Here is a 14,483-nt window from a genome sequence, read left to right as displayed (position 1 = left end):
GGCTCCTCCACCACTTAAAATAGAGGTGTTGTACGTCGAGAAAGGTTCAGACGCAGCTTGGCAAAATGAGCTTTAACAGGCAGGTCTGGCTAATGGCGAACGGCGTGCGCGAGCTACTACTGCAGCCACCGATCATCATCGTCTTCTTCGTTGCCAGCAGAGCGTCCGTTACTCAGATTCATTAATTCATTACAATTTGTATATATATATATATATATATATATATTAATATATATATATATATATATATATATATATATATATATATATATATATATATATATATATATGATATCTAAGAGACAATAGTGCCAAGGAATGTATAGGGGAAGTTATTAAAACCAATGTATTGTAATTACGAAGAAAGAAAAATGGGTGAAAAATAGCTTGCCGTGAGCAGGAATCGAGCCTACGACCTTCGAATAACACGTTCGATGCTCTAACCACCGAGCTTTCACGGCTGCTTTCCTCCAGCCACTTTATTGAGTTTAAATGTGAATTTGAACGTGGGAGTGTCAGTCAGCGCCATTTGTAGCCATGGCGGCAAGTGTGGAACACCCTTTTATGAGCCCGTGTGGCGTCACGTAGCACGATAACATATTACGAACGGGCAGCTGACCAATAGTCCTGCGTATACAACCTAACGGCACCAAGTCTGCCAGTACGAAAGCCTCGTTGATGAATAAGGGAGAGAAGTGTATGCCTAAGGGCTAGGTTTTCCGTGCTTTCACAAAAAATGATATCTAACAGACAATAATACCAAGCAATGTATAGGGGAAGATGTTAGAACCAATGTAATGTAAATAGACAGAACTAAAATCGGTGAGAGGTCAAAGTTTGATTCCTGCTCATGGCAAGTTACTTTTGCACCCATTTTTCTTTCTTCTTATTTAAATTACCTTGGTTCTAATAACTTCCTCTATTCATTTCTTGGCATTATTGTCTGTTAGATGTCATTATTATTGTGTCAATACACGGAAAAACGAGCCCTTAAGTATACACTTCCTTCCCTTATTTATTAACAAGTATCTCATACTGGCAGAATTGGTGCCATTAGGTTGCATACGGAGCACTATTGGTCAGGTGCCGGCTCGTAATAACTTCAGGTGCTACGTGACGCAACACAGGCACATACAAGGGTGTTCCACACTCGCCGCCTTGGCTCAAAATGGCGCTGACTGACACTTGACGCTTAAATTCACATATAAACCCAATAAAGTGGCCGGGGGGGACAGCCGCCGTGATGGCTCGGTGGTTAGAGCATTGAACGCGTTATTCGAAGGTCGTAGGTTTCATTTCTGATCACGGCAAGCCATTTGTTCACCCATTTTTTTCCTTCTCATTTACATTATATTGGATTATATTGGTTCTAATAACTTCCCCTATACATTCCTGGTCCAGTTAGGTCTGATTATTATTGTGTTAAAAATGAGCCCTTAGGTATACACTTCATTCCGTTATATATATATATATATATATTTATATATATATATATATATATATATATATATATATATATATAATTATATATATCACAATGCAGGAACAGCAGCAATAGAATACCGAACAACTTGCTTTAAATGTACCATATATATATATATATATATATATATATATATATATATATATATATATACATATATGTGTGTGTGTGTGTGTGTGTTGTAAGAATTCATTACACTTCATCTTTCTCATCTGTCAATAATTATTGCAGAACCTTGGTGTAGGAGGACATGCTCCGGGGTAGTGTTCAGGCAAAGGATTATCGCAGCTCTGCCTTTGAACCGCGCCAGGCTTGAGGGGAGTACTACGCCACGAGCTGGACAGTGCTTTGAAGGGGTGATAAGGACGTCACCATTGCCAATATTCGGAGAAGTGATAGTGATGAGTTGCTCCTGACGCGGGAGCAGTATGAAACCGGAAGCTGTGAAAAAACGCAGTGGTTTCTCGACGACGCGTTCGTCGCAGTAATCGGTCTCGATCATCTTGACTACTCGTTGACAGCAAGAAATTAATGCAGATGCTGATGAGAGAAAGTCTCAACCTAACATTAGTTCATGAGCACACGAAATTAAGACAGCGAAGGTGATGTGATAACAAATACCATCAATGAAGACACGCGCTGTACATTGGGCCGATGGTCTATTATTGTTCCATTAGCCCCAATCAAAGATGATCCAAGGTAGGGAGTCTTCACTTTCCGCAATCGAGAACACAAGTCGGCACGCATAACTGAAATAGATGCTCCCGTGTCCAACAAAGCCAATACCCGCACACGTTGCAAAGTCACCAATAACATGTTTGACGGTCTTTCAGGAGGACTTGGGTCATTTCACCCCGATGCAGTTTTCTCTCCAAAAACTGCACTGTTTAGTTTTCCGATCGCTGGGCAGACAGTTGAGAGACAGGGCGAAGTGGTGAAACAGAGCGTCGGAGTGACGAAGGAAAGCGTGGTCGGGAGGCACGTGTATTGTGGGTCGTGTTGGAAATGTGCTCAGCAGACGGCGATCGGTGGTTGGCAGAACTGTCGGCATAATGGTAGTAACCTCGAGCACATGTGTCGTCATGTTTAAAACCAGCATAACCACGACGTTGATCTTGCTACAGACGTCGACAGAACCGGGAAATGTGTCATCGAATTCCACAGTAGTAGCAAACAGGCTGTGGGGCCCGCCAGGAAGAATGGTAGGTAGGGTTCGGTGGACGGGCAACTAGAGTGGCGAGATGGTCATGATCAGGCACAGAGGGTGATACTTGAGACGGCGAGGGTTGCATTGAAGCGATCTGTGCGTACGAAGTGGGTTGTGGGCAAGGTGGAGCATGGTGGGTGCTTGGTTATTGACAACTTCAACTAAACATAAAGTTCCATTTCGGCAACACAGCTATAAAAGATCTAAGACATATCGATAGTAAAGATGTCATCCAGCTCAAACCGGACAAAATTTCCGCAGTCCTCATTTTTCTGCGCCCCTTTCGTTCCAAAGAACTAAGCAGTTTTCTTGGACATGCATCGTACTTTCGCCGATTCAATCGCAACTTTGCCACCAGTGCCACTCCTCTCCACAAGCTTCTTGATTGCACCGGTTCCTTCGATTGGAATGATCGATGCGAGGCCTCATTTCAAGAATTCAAGCACGCACTGACATCCCCAACAGTGCTTTTTTTTATTTCGATGACAAGGCGCTTACGTTATTATACATTGACGCTAGTGGACAAGTAATCGGCGCCACACTCCTCCAGCGCGACCATGCCTTTCGCGAGAAAGTTGTCGCTTATGCAAGCCACACTCTGATCTCTGCAGAGAAGAGGTACTCGATAAACGAACAAGAGTGCTTGGCTCTTGTCTGGTCCATCCAAAAATTTCAGTCGTATCTACATGGTCGACATCTTACTGTTGTGAAAAACCACCATGCTCTTTGCTGGTTGTTCACAATCAAAAACTTGTCGGGGCGACTTGACCGCTGCACTCTCCGGTTACAATTATGTGACTTTGACGTCACCTTCAAGACCGGAACACAACACCAAGATGCCGACGCTTTGTCACGATGCCCTTTGCTGTACTCTTCGGTGCACGTCACATCCCCTTGTCAAATTGGCTATGCGGAGGACGCCTCGTCGATATCATCCATTTCTTCCCTACCGTCATCCACCCGTCCTTCAGTACTTACCACTCACCAGCGAGCCGACTATTACTGCACTGACCTCATCGGTCGGCTTACCGGTGCCTCGTCTTCCCCAAATGCCAGTCTCCTGAAACAACTCCTGCTATTCAAGTTTGAAGACGACGTGCTCTATCGATACATTTTCCACCCTGAAGGTCATCGATGGGTTCCCGTCGTACCACGCGCACTACGCACTGATGTTCTGCGTGCTTCACACGTCGACCCGACGTCAGGCCACTTGGGTTACTACAAAACCTACAAGCTCATCCGCAGTCAATTGTTCTGGCCAGGTCTTTCCACGATGATAGCTAAGTATATTGTCTCATGCGCACTTTGTCAACACCGCAAGCGGCCCACTACTGCTCAAGTCGGGACCCTATAACCACGTCGTTGCCCAGCAGAGCCTTTTCTTTCGTCGGAATTTACCTCTTCGGGCCCCTCCCAACTACATCAGAAGGCAAGAGATGCATAGTCACCACGGTTATTCACTTGATTCGGTACGCTGAGACGGCTTCGATAACTTCAGGAACTGCTTTCAAAGTGTTAACTTTCTTCTTGAATGCTATTTACCTCCGTCACTAAGCCCCTCGTGTTCTTTTGAGCGACCGGGGCAAGGCATTTCTTTCAAGCACGCTCAGTGAAGTTCTTCAAGCATCAAAAACAGTTCATAAAACAACATCTAGCTATCATCCACAAACCAATAGCTTAACTGAAAGTTTTCATCGCACGCTGTGCGACATGCTGTCTATGTATATGCAATCAGACCATCGCAACTGAAATGCCCTCCTTCCCTTTGTAACGTATGCATACAATAAGTCAATTCAACGAACCACAGGTTATTCTCTATTTTTCTTAGTATACGGACGCCAACCGAGATCACCACTTGACATTTCATTCTTTTGTGGCCCCGTCAACGCTTCACCATTCGTTTGCGACCAGTTTCTGTCTCTTGTTGCTCAATGCCGTTCTCGCCCGTGTAAGCATCGAAGCTAGCCAACAAGATCGCAAACATCGTTACGATGCCACTTATCGCATCGTTCTCTACCGCTGTTCTGTGGACTCCTTCATGAACGCCTGACTTATGCGAGAAGCTTTAGTCGTGCTATCTTGGCCCCTACAAAGTTGTCGAACAGACATCACCGGTGAACTACCATATCACACCTGTTCATGCACCAATGACCAACACTGCCGCGGGACAAAGCTTGTGCACGTTTCACGTCTCAAGCCCTATTGTATGCGTTCCACAGCGTGATTCGCGGCCAGGCTGGCCGCTTCCATCGGCAGGGAAATTAGTGTAAGAATTCATTGGACTTCATCTTCCTCATCTGTCAACAACCATCATCAGTCTTCGCTTCGGCCCTCTTCATCATCGGCGCCTTCTTGCTATTGCTTGAAGAAAGCGTCAGCTGAACCTTGGTATTTCAATATATATGTATATATATATATATATATATATATATATATATATATATATATATATATATATATATATATATATATATATAGGCATGGTGGTTGAGTTGCCGTAGCATTGCATACAGTAGATCTTCCATGAGCGGTCACAACGTGGTTTATTTCGACGTTTCGTCCTAGAGTCTGGCCTTCATCAGGATTCAATCCTGATGAAGGCCAGACTCTAGGCCGAAACGTCGAAATAAACCACGTTGTGACCGCTCACGGAGGATCTTTGGACTATATATATATATATATATATATATATATATATATATATATGTGTGTGTGTGTGTGTGTGTACAGGTGAGGCAAAGAGCTATCTACCCTGTTTCTTTCTTTTTGTCTTCCACCAAACCCCTCAGGCACCCATGCCTGGTGTTCACTTCATTTACCTTATACTCGAACACACTGCAAAAGTGCTTGTAGAGTTCCAAAAATGCGTTCAGGTGGCTGGCAATAGCTTTGCCACAGTGGTCGTCGAAGGCTCACAGGCCCTCAATCCTAAGCTGTCATCGTTACCCAATACTCTCTCTGGTGGCTGGTGTTGCCTGTGCCTTGGGGATCTATGTGGTGCCGAAATGTTCACTGGTGGATGACACTGGCTGTGCAGACTTGGTCTTTGCAGGCCCGCCGTCTCAGAACCCTGAAGAGTCATCGTTAGTGGAATGATCTCTGGTGGTCGGCAATTACTCTGCCGTGGCAGGCGGTTTTGCTTACGCTCCACTCTGCCTTGCCGGGCTGCCCAAACTCTTTGGGTCGAGGGGGCGACACTGGTTGTTTTAGGGTGAAAGCATTGGTAACTCTGTGACATAGGGTGGTGAGCGGCAGCTGATAAGACAAGCGGCTGGCCCTTTTTCTCTGTCCTAGAGCCAAGCATCCACCTGCCTGCATAATGATTTGCCACTACTTTGGCATCGAACGCACGCAATACATCTTCCGTGATACATTGGACGCACGTGGTAGAGAAGTGATACACCCACGTCTGGTCGGTATGTGTCGACTGCCTCCAGGTTGGCGATTTCGTGTAAAACATTTGCACCCTCCGCAAGCGACTGCCGGGAAGTCTGCCTATGTATGTCTGAGTATCCGTAGAAGGGGCTTTTGGTATCCACAGACAGTTCCGGCAGTGGTCTATTGGCTTAAGATTTTTGCACCAATGTAATACTCGGAGTCGAGCACCTGATGTGGACTCTATCATGGCCAACGGTGACGCAAGCTTCACCTGGCAGGAAATATTCGGGTCCTAGAATAAAGTGTGTGGGCCTGTCCTCGAATCGGGCAACGCTGGCAAAGAACATGCTACCGGCTTCAGTTTTGAGATGCAGGTGAAATGCACCGAGAGGCAACGCGAAACCACCGCAGACATTCAGGTGTGCCGCAGGCCAATATTGGCGGTTGGCGGGAAAATGGCATCGATACAGTACCGTGCGTCTAGCTCCCGTGAGCACAAGTTCTGTAACCTCGCTAATTCCAGCCACGTAGACCTGCACCGCTAGAACAGACTGCGTTTGGTGTTGTGTAGCTCTGTGTCTTGCATGTAGTAGGTTAACACCAATCCGGCCAATGAAACTCGTTAGGATCTCCTGATTTTTAATGTCGAAGACGACAAGCCAGGTCTGGTGTATGGAAGAGGGTCAGCTGCCGAGCTGCAGTATACAGATGGATTCACGAGGAGGTTCCCCTGAGGTCCGCCCTCGGCACGTGTTGTGTTCAACACGCAAGTGTGAACCCTGACTCCGTTCTATCGAGGAAGTCATCTAGACACCTTCATTCTTGTACCAGGCCTCTGCATCAACACGCAGGCGGTTAATTGCTTCTAGCCATTTATTTTTGTTTTGGGGTGATGCATGGCACAAGCCGAGCGAATTTATGGCTGCTACCTACGCCTCAGCGCCATCCTGAGGGCAACGCCACGCCACCATTTAAGCTTTTCTCCGAATGCCCTACCAAGATAGTGACTGACATAAGGCAGCAAACCTGGTATGCCATCTTTCACGAATTTCTGCGCTTGCTTCGTGCAAATTGTCTTTTCACGGCCGCCTACCATCCCGACCAATGGACACGTAGAACGATTAATTTGACAACTTAAGCGCCGTAGACTGTTCAAGTCACGCCATCACAATTGGTTCAACATCTGCCACTGGTATTATAGGTATCCGGTGCGCCTTGAAATTAGACTTAGGGTGCTCGAACACGGAGCTCGTCTACGGTACTCCGCTACGTCTACCTAGCGACTTCTCCTCAGAACTAACGTCGGCAGCTCTGCCTACTCATGAATATGTACATCTTCTTCGCGACCTCTTCCGGTATTTTAAACCCTGTCGGACTCGACGTCTTTCATAACGCACGCCATACATCACATCCGACCTGAACAACGCAACACAGGTGTTTGTGCGCTTTGGACCAATTCGATCTGCCATCCGTTCACACTTCCTCGGCTTCTTTCCGGTACTCGAGAAACACTAGTCGACATATCTCGTTGAGGTTCACGGCAAACCTGACACTATAGCAGTGGGAGCGCCTGAAGCCAGCCTATCTGAGACTACTCCTACAGTTACGTGGCTCAATCCAGAACCAAATGTTTGCGTTACGGTCAGTACAGGCACTATTTTAACTCACATAGTTTCCTGGCAGCGCTGATCTGGATAACAGATCGTACTTACCTCTATCAGAGCAGCTATGGAGCGCCACCGACATCATTGAAATGGCTCCATGAAGGAGGAATTGAACGGACGTGATCTTATGCGGCGTGGCAGCTTTGCTTACGCAAGGGGTCCGAAAAAAAGTCAGTGCTTTGCCGCAAAGGCGAAGCACCGAATGTGTTAGGAACAAATGGGAAGGTCACGCGCAGAATGGGAAGCAGATCGGAGCATACCACGCGTTTGGCCCGCTCAAATGACGCACAAAACGTACTCACAGGTACAGATGAACACGAATAAGCGTCTGCGTCTCAGTTCTTACTTTGATGTGTCTGAGAAGCACGCCCTCTTCGTAAACTGAAGCTGTGTAACAGTGGCAGTAACCTTTGTGCACTCATTACTTACAACAGGATCGTTCCAGTGCAGCTCAACGCCAGCCACGACGTACAATGCTCTCCAACGGGAGATAAAAGTGCGCGAGAGATAGCGCAGTTTTCTCCGTGGGCCAAAGTACGCGTGAACATGAGAGCTGCCACGCACTCATAGCGTCATCTTGCTGGTAAGGCTGAAAACACGATAGTCCCCCCTGATATGCCCGCCAACAGCAGTAAGTGGTAGATATAATTATCTTGCAGTTTGAACATTCACGGGGGGTACGCCTCGGTAGCTCAGTGGTTAGAGCCTCGCACTCACGACGCGGAGGCTCCAAGCTTGATATCGCGCGGCAAAGTCCTTTTTCTGGATTTCCTTTTTTTTCTTGCGAATACATATACGTATACATATACGGTGTAAGATGCCGATGCCGGTGGCAAAGTCCCACCGAGTGTATTTATATGAATTCTATCGCAATAATTAGGAAGTCAAGTCTGTTTTTTCTCGCTCTAACGATAGAAGGACGTGTCAAGTCGTTTTCTCATGTGTGTCCACAAGGACATGCAAGTTGCCCACTACACGCCCACCGTAACTTTCCTGTAGTAAATGTTAGAACTGAAAGGCGGTTGAGTTGAAATTTCTCGGCTAGCGAACAACTTCAAAACAGGAAAGGAGGGAACCGGACAAGCACTAGTATAACTAAAAATCTATTAGCAATATTGGATCTATAAATGATATTTAAAAAAATTTTCCATTTTTAGAGCAACTCTTGTCCAGTTTTCTTCCTATGTGGTTTCAATTTGTGCGCTACCCGACAGTGAGTAACTTTATTGAAGTAAGGAAGCATCTATTATGCCGTTCCCTTATGAAAAGCGAGGTAGCCGTTATACATCTGCATAACAACATGCACGCTTTGTTCATGCTGTGTCTAATGACGATGAAGAATGAGCGCAAACCAGACCACACATTTTCTTTCTGCCAAAAACATTTAGCAACTATATTCATGAAATGATGCATTTCTCCTAATTCTGAAATTATCCTTGTGCTCGGAGCTTTTTCTCTGAGCCACAGAAACTGGAGCGTCTGCATAGCTCTTCGCAAATTCAGTAGACACAATAAGGTTTGCTTGTTAGGTTTTTCCTGAGGAGACACAAAACAGTTTGCTTGTTAAGTTTGTTCTAATGCAATTCTACTTCTTCGGAATTTTCATTTATGTATCAACTTTAACTATTTGTTTTCTACGAAGTTTACTCATGAGTAACTTTTGATTGTTCAATTCAGTACTATACTGGTGAAACTAATCGAATAACACACATTATTTGTCCCTCGTTGTCTCATTATTACGAAATTGTTATTAGGAGATCGATAACCACGTGTTGACGCAAAACGGGGACATGCATGAAGTATGTCACTGCTCTTTTAGGCAGTCCCAAGTTGACAGGTCATAGCCCCAGCCAGTTATGTGGCGCAAAACAAAAACTATAGTACATTGTACCTCATAGCCAAATTTCGTCTGCGTACGCAAGTTGGCGGTGTGTATATGTAGAAAAACTTCTGAATAAAGCTTAGTTGCGTGTTTGTGCTTTGTCTTTCATTTCTGTGTTCCTTTCTGTCCTCGGCAATTTTGCGCTACCAAGCTATAAGATGACGAACAATCCAGCGCGGCCGCGCATTCTTTTTAGTCATGATTCACATCGTGGAAACGCATGGATATTTCTACACATCCTTCGCTGGTGAAGGCATGAGAACGTCACACATTTTGGTCACCATCTCAAGCAGGAGGCTGGCAATCACGTTGTACTAATTTGTCCGCTTGATAGCAATGCGCCGCGCTGCGATTTGAGCTTCCGCTTGGAAAAGGCAGAGTTTTGTGTCAGCGGTATAAGAAGGTGGCAGTTCAAGTATATACAGGTGTTTGTCGCTTGCGCTGTAGCCTTCATGGCATCCATGCACAGGATTGCCATTATAAGCCTTGTCTCGGTTCCCAACGTATCGACGCGTACACGCCAGGAAGAACTGCGCTTCACAGACTGAGTGTCAAACAATCTCTCACATGTTCGTTCTTTTTTAAGTCACCCACTCACCACTGAAAAAAATAGTTCTCATCGGTTCCCATTAGATTCAGGGCACGTGTACTTCTTTGAGCGCTACAGTATAAAAAACAATAAACTGTACACAAGTATTTGTCAGATAAAAATTACTATTTCACTAAAAAAAAGTGAGCCCACTTGAGCGCGAGAACGTCATAAATATTTACAGCGTCCAGTAGACCCAACGTTGTACCTAATGAGTAAAAGTGAACTACAGCCTGCTGAAAGAGCTACAGCAAGTTTTACAAAACATCGTTTTGTCAAGGTGGCCGAAATGCGAAAGACAATTTTCGGACTTGTGATTTTGACATAAGATATTCATGCGGCAAATTTACGAGTGGAAGTTTAGGCATCAATTTCCTGATCTAATTACTATAGAGTAATAAAGTTGAGGAAGCTATATTTACAAAGTAAAATCTATCAGTACAAACTAGTTTGCTGTTTAACTTCAGTATCTCCTTAACACTACATACACTCTACTGCTACATAAAGTAGTTGAAAAAAACGTTGCTAATCCCCCGTTTAGGAATCAGTATACCATGAGTTTGAAACATTTCTTCACAGAGGCAGTTGAGAGTTTTTTGCGCACTGTTTCTCCAGAAGGGCAAAGGAATGTATGCCATAGCAACAAAATGTAATGTCACGCGATGAAAGGCAAGGATCTTGAAATTCTGGGCTCGCACCTTCAGCCGAAAGCATTCACGAAGTGAATATACACTAAGCGAGCACGGACTAAAACTTTCATATCGTGAAATTTAAAGTGCTGCTTTTATAGAAAGAGAGACGCATGGAACAAAAGCACAGGTATACACAGAACTAGCCCGAACAACTGCTACAATTTACTTTATAGTATGTCAGCATGTGCTCCTTTTGTAAACATGGTCGCGGGAGCAAGCTAAGGGATGTTCGTGCTCCGCAAAATCACGAGCCTGATATGCACCTTCGCTGGTGGAGGAGCTCATCAAAACGCAAAAAGTAATGGTCTTTATAAATGCTCAATGCGAGGCATTTACGCCATCTCGCCACTGAAGGCGAAAACGCAGTGAAGTTGCGGAGCTCTGAGGATCGCCAAATGGTATATGATGTATATAAATAGCTTACTTTAGCAAGCTTGATAACGTGTGTTTTGTAGTCTTGTGGATTCACGCCACGCGCGTTGGAGTAGGAGGTAGAAAGTTGTACACACAGCAGTGGTACTTCATGTCATTGTATTCTTCCTTTGCAATTTGTTAGCATATATTCTACGACGTCGTATCGAGGAGGAAAATAAGTCAGTGGAGCCGTGGTGAACCCCTCTTTAAAACACTTTTGTGTAGAACAACATTGCAGGCTCGTTTACCATTGTGCCACTACGACTAATGAGGATATTGGCTCCTATATCTTGCTACAGATACGTTGTAGTATTATTTTTGAGCGATTACACGAAAATTAGTTGCTGTCTAAGCCCACCGCTCAATCACGGTTCACAGAGTGCAAGATGGCCGTAGCTTGGAGACAGCCAAACTCCCCTCAAACGAGAAATACTTCTGAAACCAATGCTTCACCGCTGCACCCTTGTTACCATCGTTGTACACATTGGCACGCCCTGCTAAAGTCATGTTGACGAACAAAATTGTGTAGGCGAGTACGGCGTTATTCACAGAACTTTGTACACTGATTATCTTCACCAATATTTACGTAGCACACTTCTCCAACGAATCGCCAACATGGCGGAGCTTAAGAAGAGACGCAACGCATGCAGCAACACAACAGCTACAGAGGCGATGCATTGAAAGTAGATCACATAAAGCAGCATGGAAGCACCAATTTATATCATAAGAGCCCACGGCAGTGAAAGGCCTCTATGCTTCAGATACAGACCTGAAATGCCTCACAAAACAGCTAACAAATAACACTAGTGATTTCACGAGATGCGTGCTTAGAAAAACTTGTTAATTATTTGGAGTACTTGGTACTCTACTAAGAGAGAGCAAAATCCATTCCGTGGGCCTAACAATTCATGACGCCTGACACAAAATTATGTATGAATATACTCAATAGGTACAATCTTCAAAGAGCAAAAAGAGATTCTCAATGTCACACTATCGTTTATGAGGACCTTCGAAATATCGCTGGTGATGTGAGCCCAATTTGCAGTAACGTAGGGGGAAAAAGCAGTGCTTAAGAGACGAGGACAAGAAAGAAAGAACTTTCGTTCTTTCTTGTAATTGTATTCTTAGCGGTGGTTTTCTCTTTCGTAATGCAGTGACAACAGCCTAACTTTGTTCACTTTTGCAGTTTCTAAACCTCTAAATAGTATTCACGGGAGCGCTTACATTGGGAGCACTATCTTCTGCAATGTAATACAGGAATAATTACTACACCAATAGTGGTGTTTAGAATTGCCCTCCTTTATTTTGTTGAGTCTGTAAGTACTCGATAGGAACAGACAGTGAGCCAAAATAGCAAGCGTTCATAACGGTAAGCTGCATGAACAGCTGTGGCAGTAATGCCTGTATTTAGGGAAAACAGTCCAAGTTCCAGCCAGTGCCCACACATACTGTATGGAGTTGAAATGCATAATGTACCGGTGCTATGTTTAGGAATACGCAAGTGTCAAGCTTAATGGCTACCCGCCAGCTATTTAGTCTTTCAATATGACACCTCGTGCCAGACAATACTTGTTTTCATGAAAAATAAGCCACTGCATAAATCATATTTTTCTAAAGACCAATGAAGATTGCTCTTGGGGGAAACAAACTGGTAATGTTCAACAAACGAACATTTCTTCAATTATAAAGGAAAGGTAGGTTAAATAACTTACTTTGTTAGTCCAGAATAGCTCCAACCAGCTAGGTCATTTGGCTGCTGGCGATTCAAAGCATTGTCTATGCTTCTTGCGAAAGAAACAAAGCTACTGCCAGCGAATTGTATGGGTTGAGGATCGACAGAAGCATGCAAATGCCCAGTTACACGATAGCTGTCGAAGTCTGGAACGAAAAAGAGAACAAATAGAGCAAATGCACTGTATAAAACCTCTGCACAGTGTTGGTGGAATAATGTAAAGGTGATGCCTCACCATCCTAGCCCATTTGTTTCACCTTCTAGCCTACGCTATGAGGCAGAGAACCAGTTGGAAAAAAAGCAAAAAAGCACGAAATATAAGCAAATATCTTAACACTGTTTTATGCGCCCTTTTGCATTGCAGTCGATGCGGACAAATAGTGCAATAGTTGTATATTTATTTTAAGGCTAACCCTTCAAGTTTTATATTGACTGCCTATGGAGCACTGACAGTTGGGCGAGTTGGTGTTTGTTCATAGTTATGAACGACGAATGAAAAACGCATGAAACACAGATGAAGAAAACCAGAAAGACATGGGCGCCAGACTTGCTATTAATGTTTATTCACGTCGACACAAACATATATACTGGCACGTGGTCCGAAAAACATGTGACAAAGCACGAAATATTTGTCATAATTTTCTATACAAATAAGATACCTCCTTTTCTTGCAAGGCGATAGATGAAACGCTGATATATGAATTAGTGTTAAACATGTGCAAAGCCTATATGATTTTCTGAGTTGTCTGATTGTTACTCCTAGCGATGATGTGAGTTTTTCCAATTGAGAGACACACCAACACTCTCTGGAGTACGCGCCTTCATGTCATAGGGCATCGGTGCGAACATTGGCCTCATGTTTCCTCAATCTCAGATTGATACACCCACCAGTTTGTCCCATATGTATAGCCTCACAAGAAAAAGGAAACACGTACAAAATGCCCGTGGCAAAGTCAACAGCGTTTGAACGCTGCCTCACGCCGCAGCCTGCAGTCTCTCTCTCGTTTCTTTTTTTCAATTTTTTGCTTACACGTGTGCCAATTTGTTGCAGCTTATTACGTACTGAAAATACTACCCTCAAGCAAAACCGGCTGGCCACGTTCTTCAATTTATCTTCAATCTTATGCACATAAGGTACTACAGCTGTTTTCTTGTTATCTTCCAGGTTAATGTTTTCTTTGTCTCTGTTGCCTTCATGTTTTAGTGATCTTATCATCTTCTAACACACTCCGGTTACATGTCCCGGGTAGGCAGCGCGCACGAGCCTACCTACTTGTCTGAAAACGCTTTCCTTAATCCGATGACGGTTTGTATTCAGGAGGGCCGCTCTCAAGGAAAAGGAGGTATTGCATCCTTGACTATTTCGGAGTGGGCTGAGGAGTAGTTCAGAAGGCCTTCTTTTTTGGATCGTGGCCAATATTCCAAACAAAGATGTTGAGGCA

At 44.4% G+C, this 14,483-nt stretch overlaps 1 protein-coding gene across 5 annotated transcripts in view; it reads right to left on the bottom strand.

Annotated features, from left to right (window-relative positions):
- Positions 1–14,483, bottom strand: part of LOC119160896 (uncharacterized) — a 493,888-nt gene that overhangs the window by 294,173 nt on the left and 185,232 nt on the right. For all 5 annotated transcript variants that reach the window (XM_037413166.2, XM_037413167.2, XM_075880528.1 and 2 more), the window contains one exon: positions 13,022–13,187. In XM_037413166.2, the coding sequence (XP_037269063.1) occupies positions 13,022–13,187 (166 nt within the window). The remainder of the gene's footprint in view (positions 1–13,021; positions 13,188–14,483) is intronic.

This window comes from Rhipicephalus microplus, chromosome X (genome assembly GCF_043290135.1).
Source record: "Rhipicephalus microplus isolate Deutch F79 chromosome X, USDA_Rmic, whole genome shotgun sequence".
In the NCBI taxonomy this organism is placed as follows: domain Eukaryota; kingdom Metazoa; phylum Arthropoda; class Arachnida; order Ixodida; family Ixodidae; genus Rhipicephalus; species Rhipicephalus microplus.
This window is presented reverse-complemented; position numbering and strand designations above follow the sequence as displayed.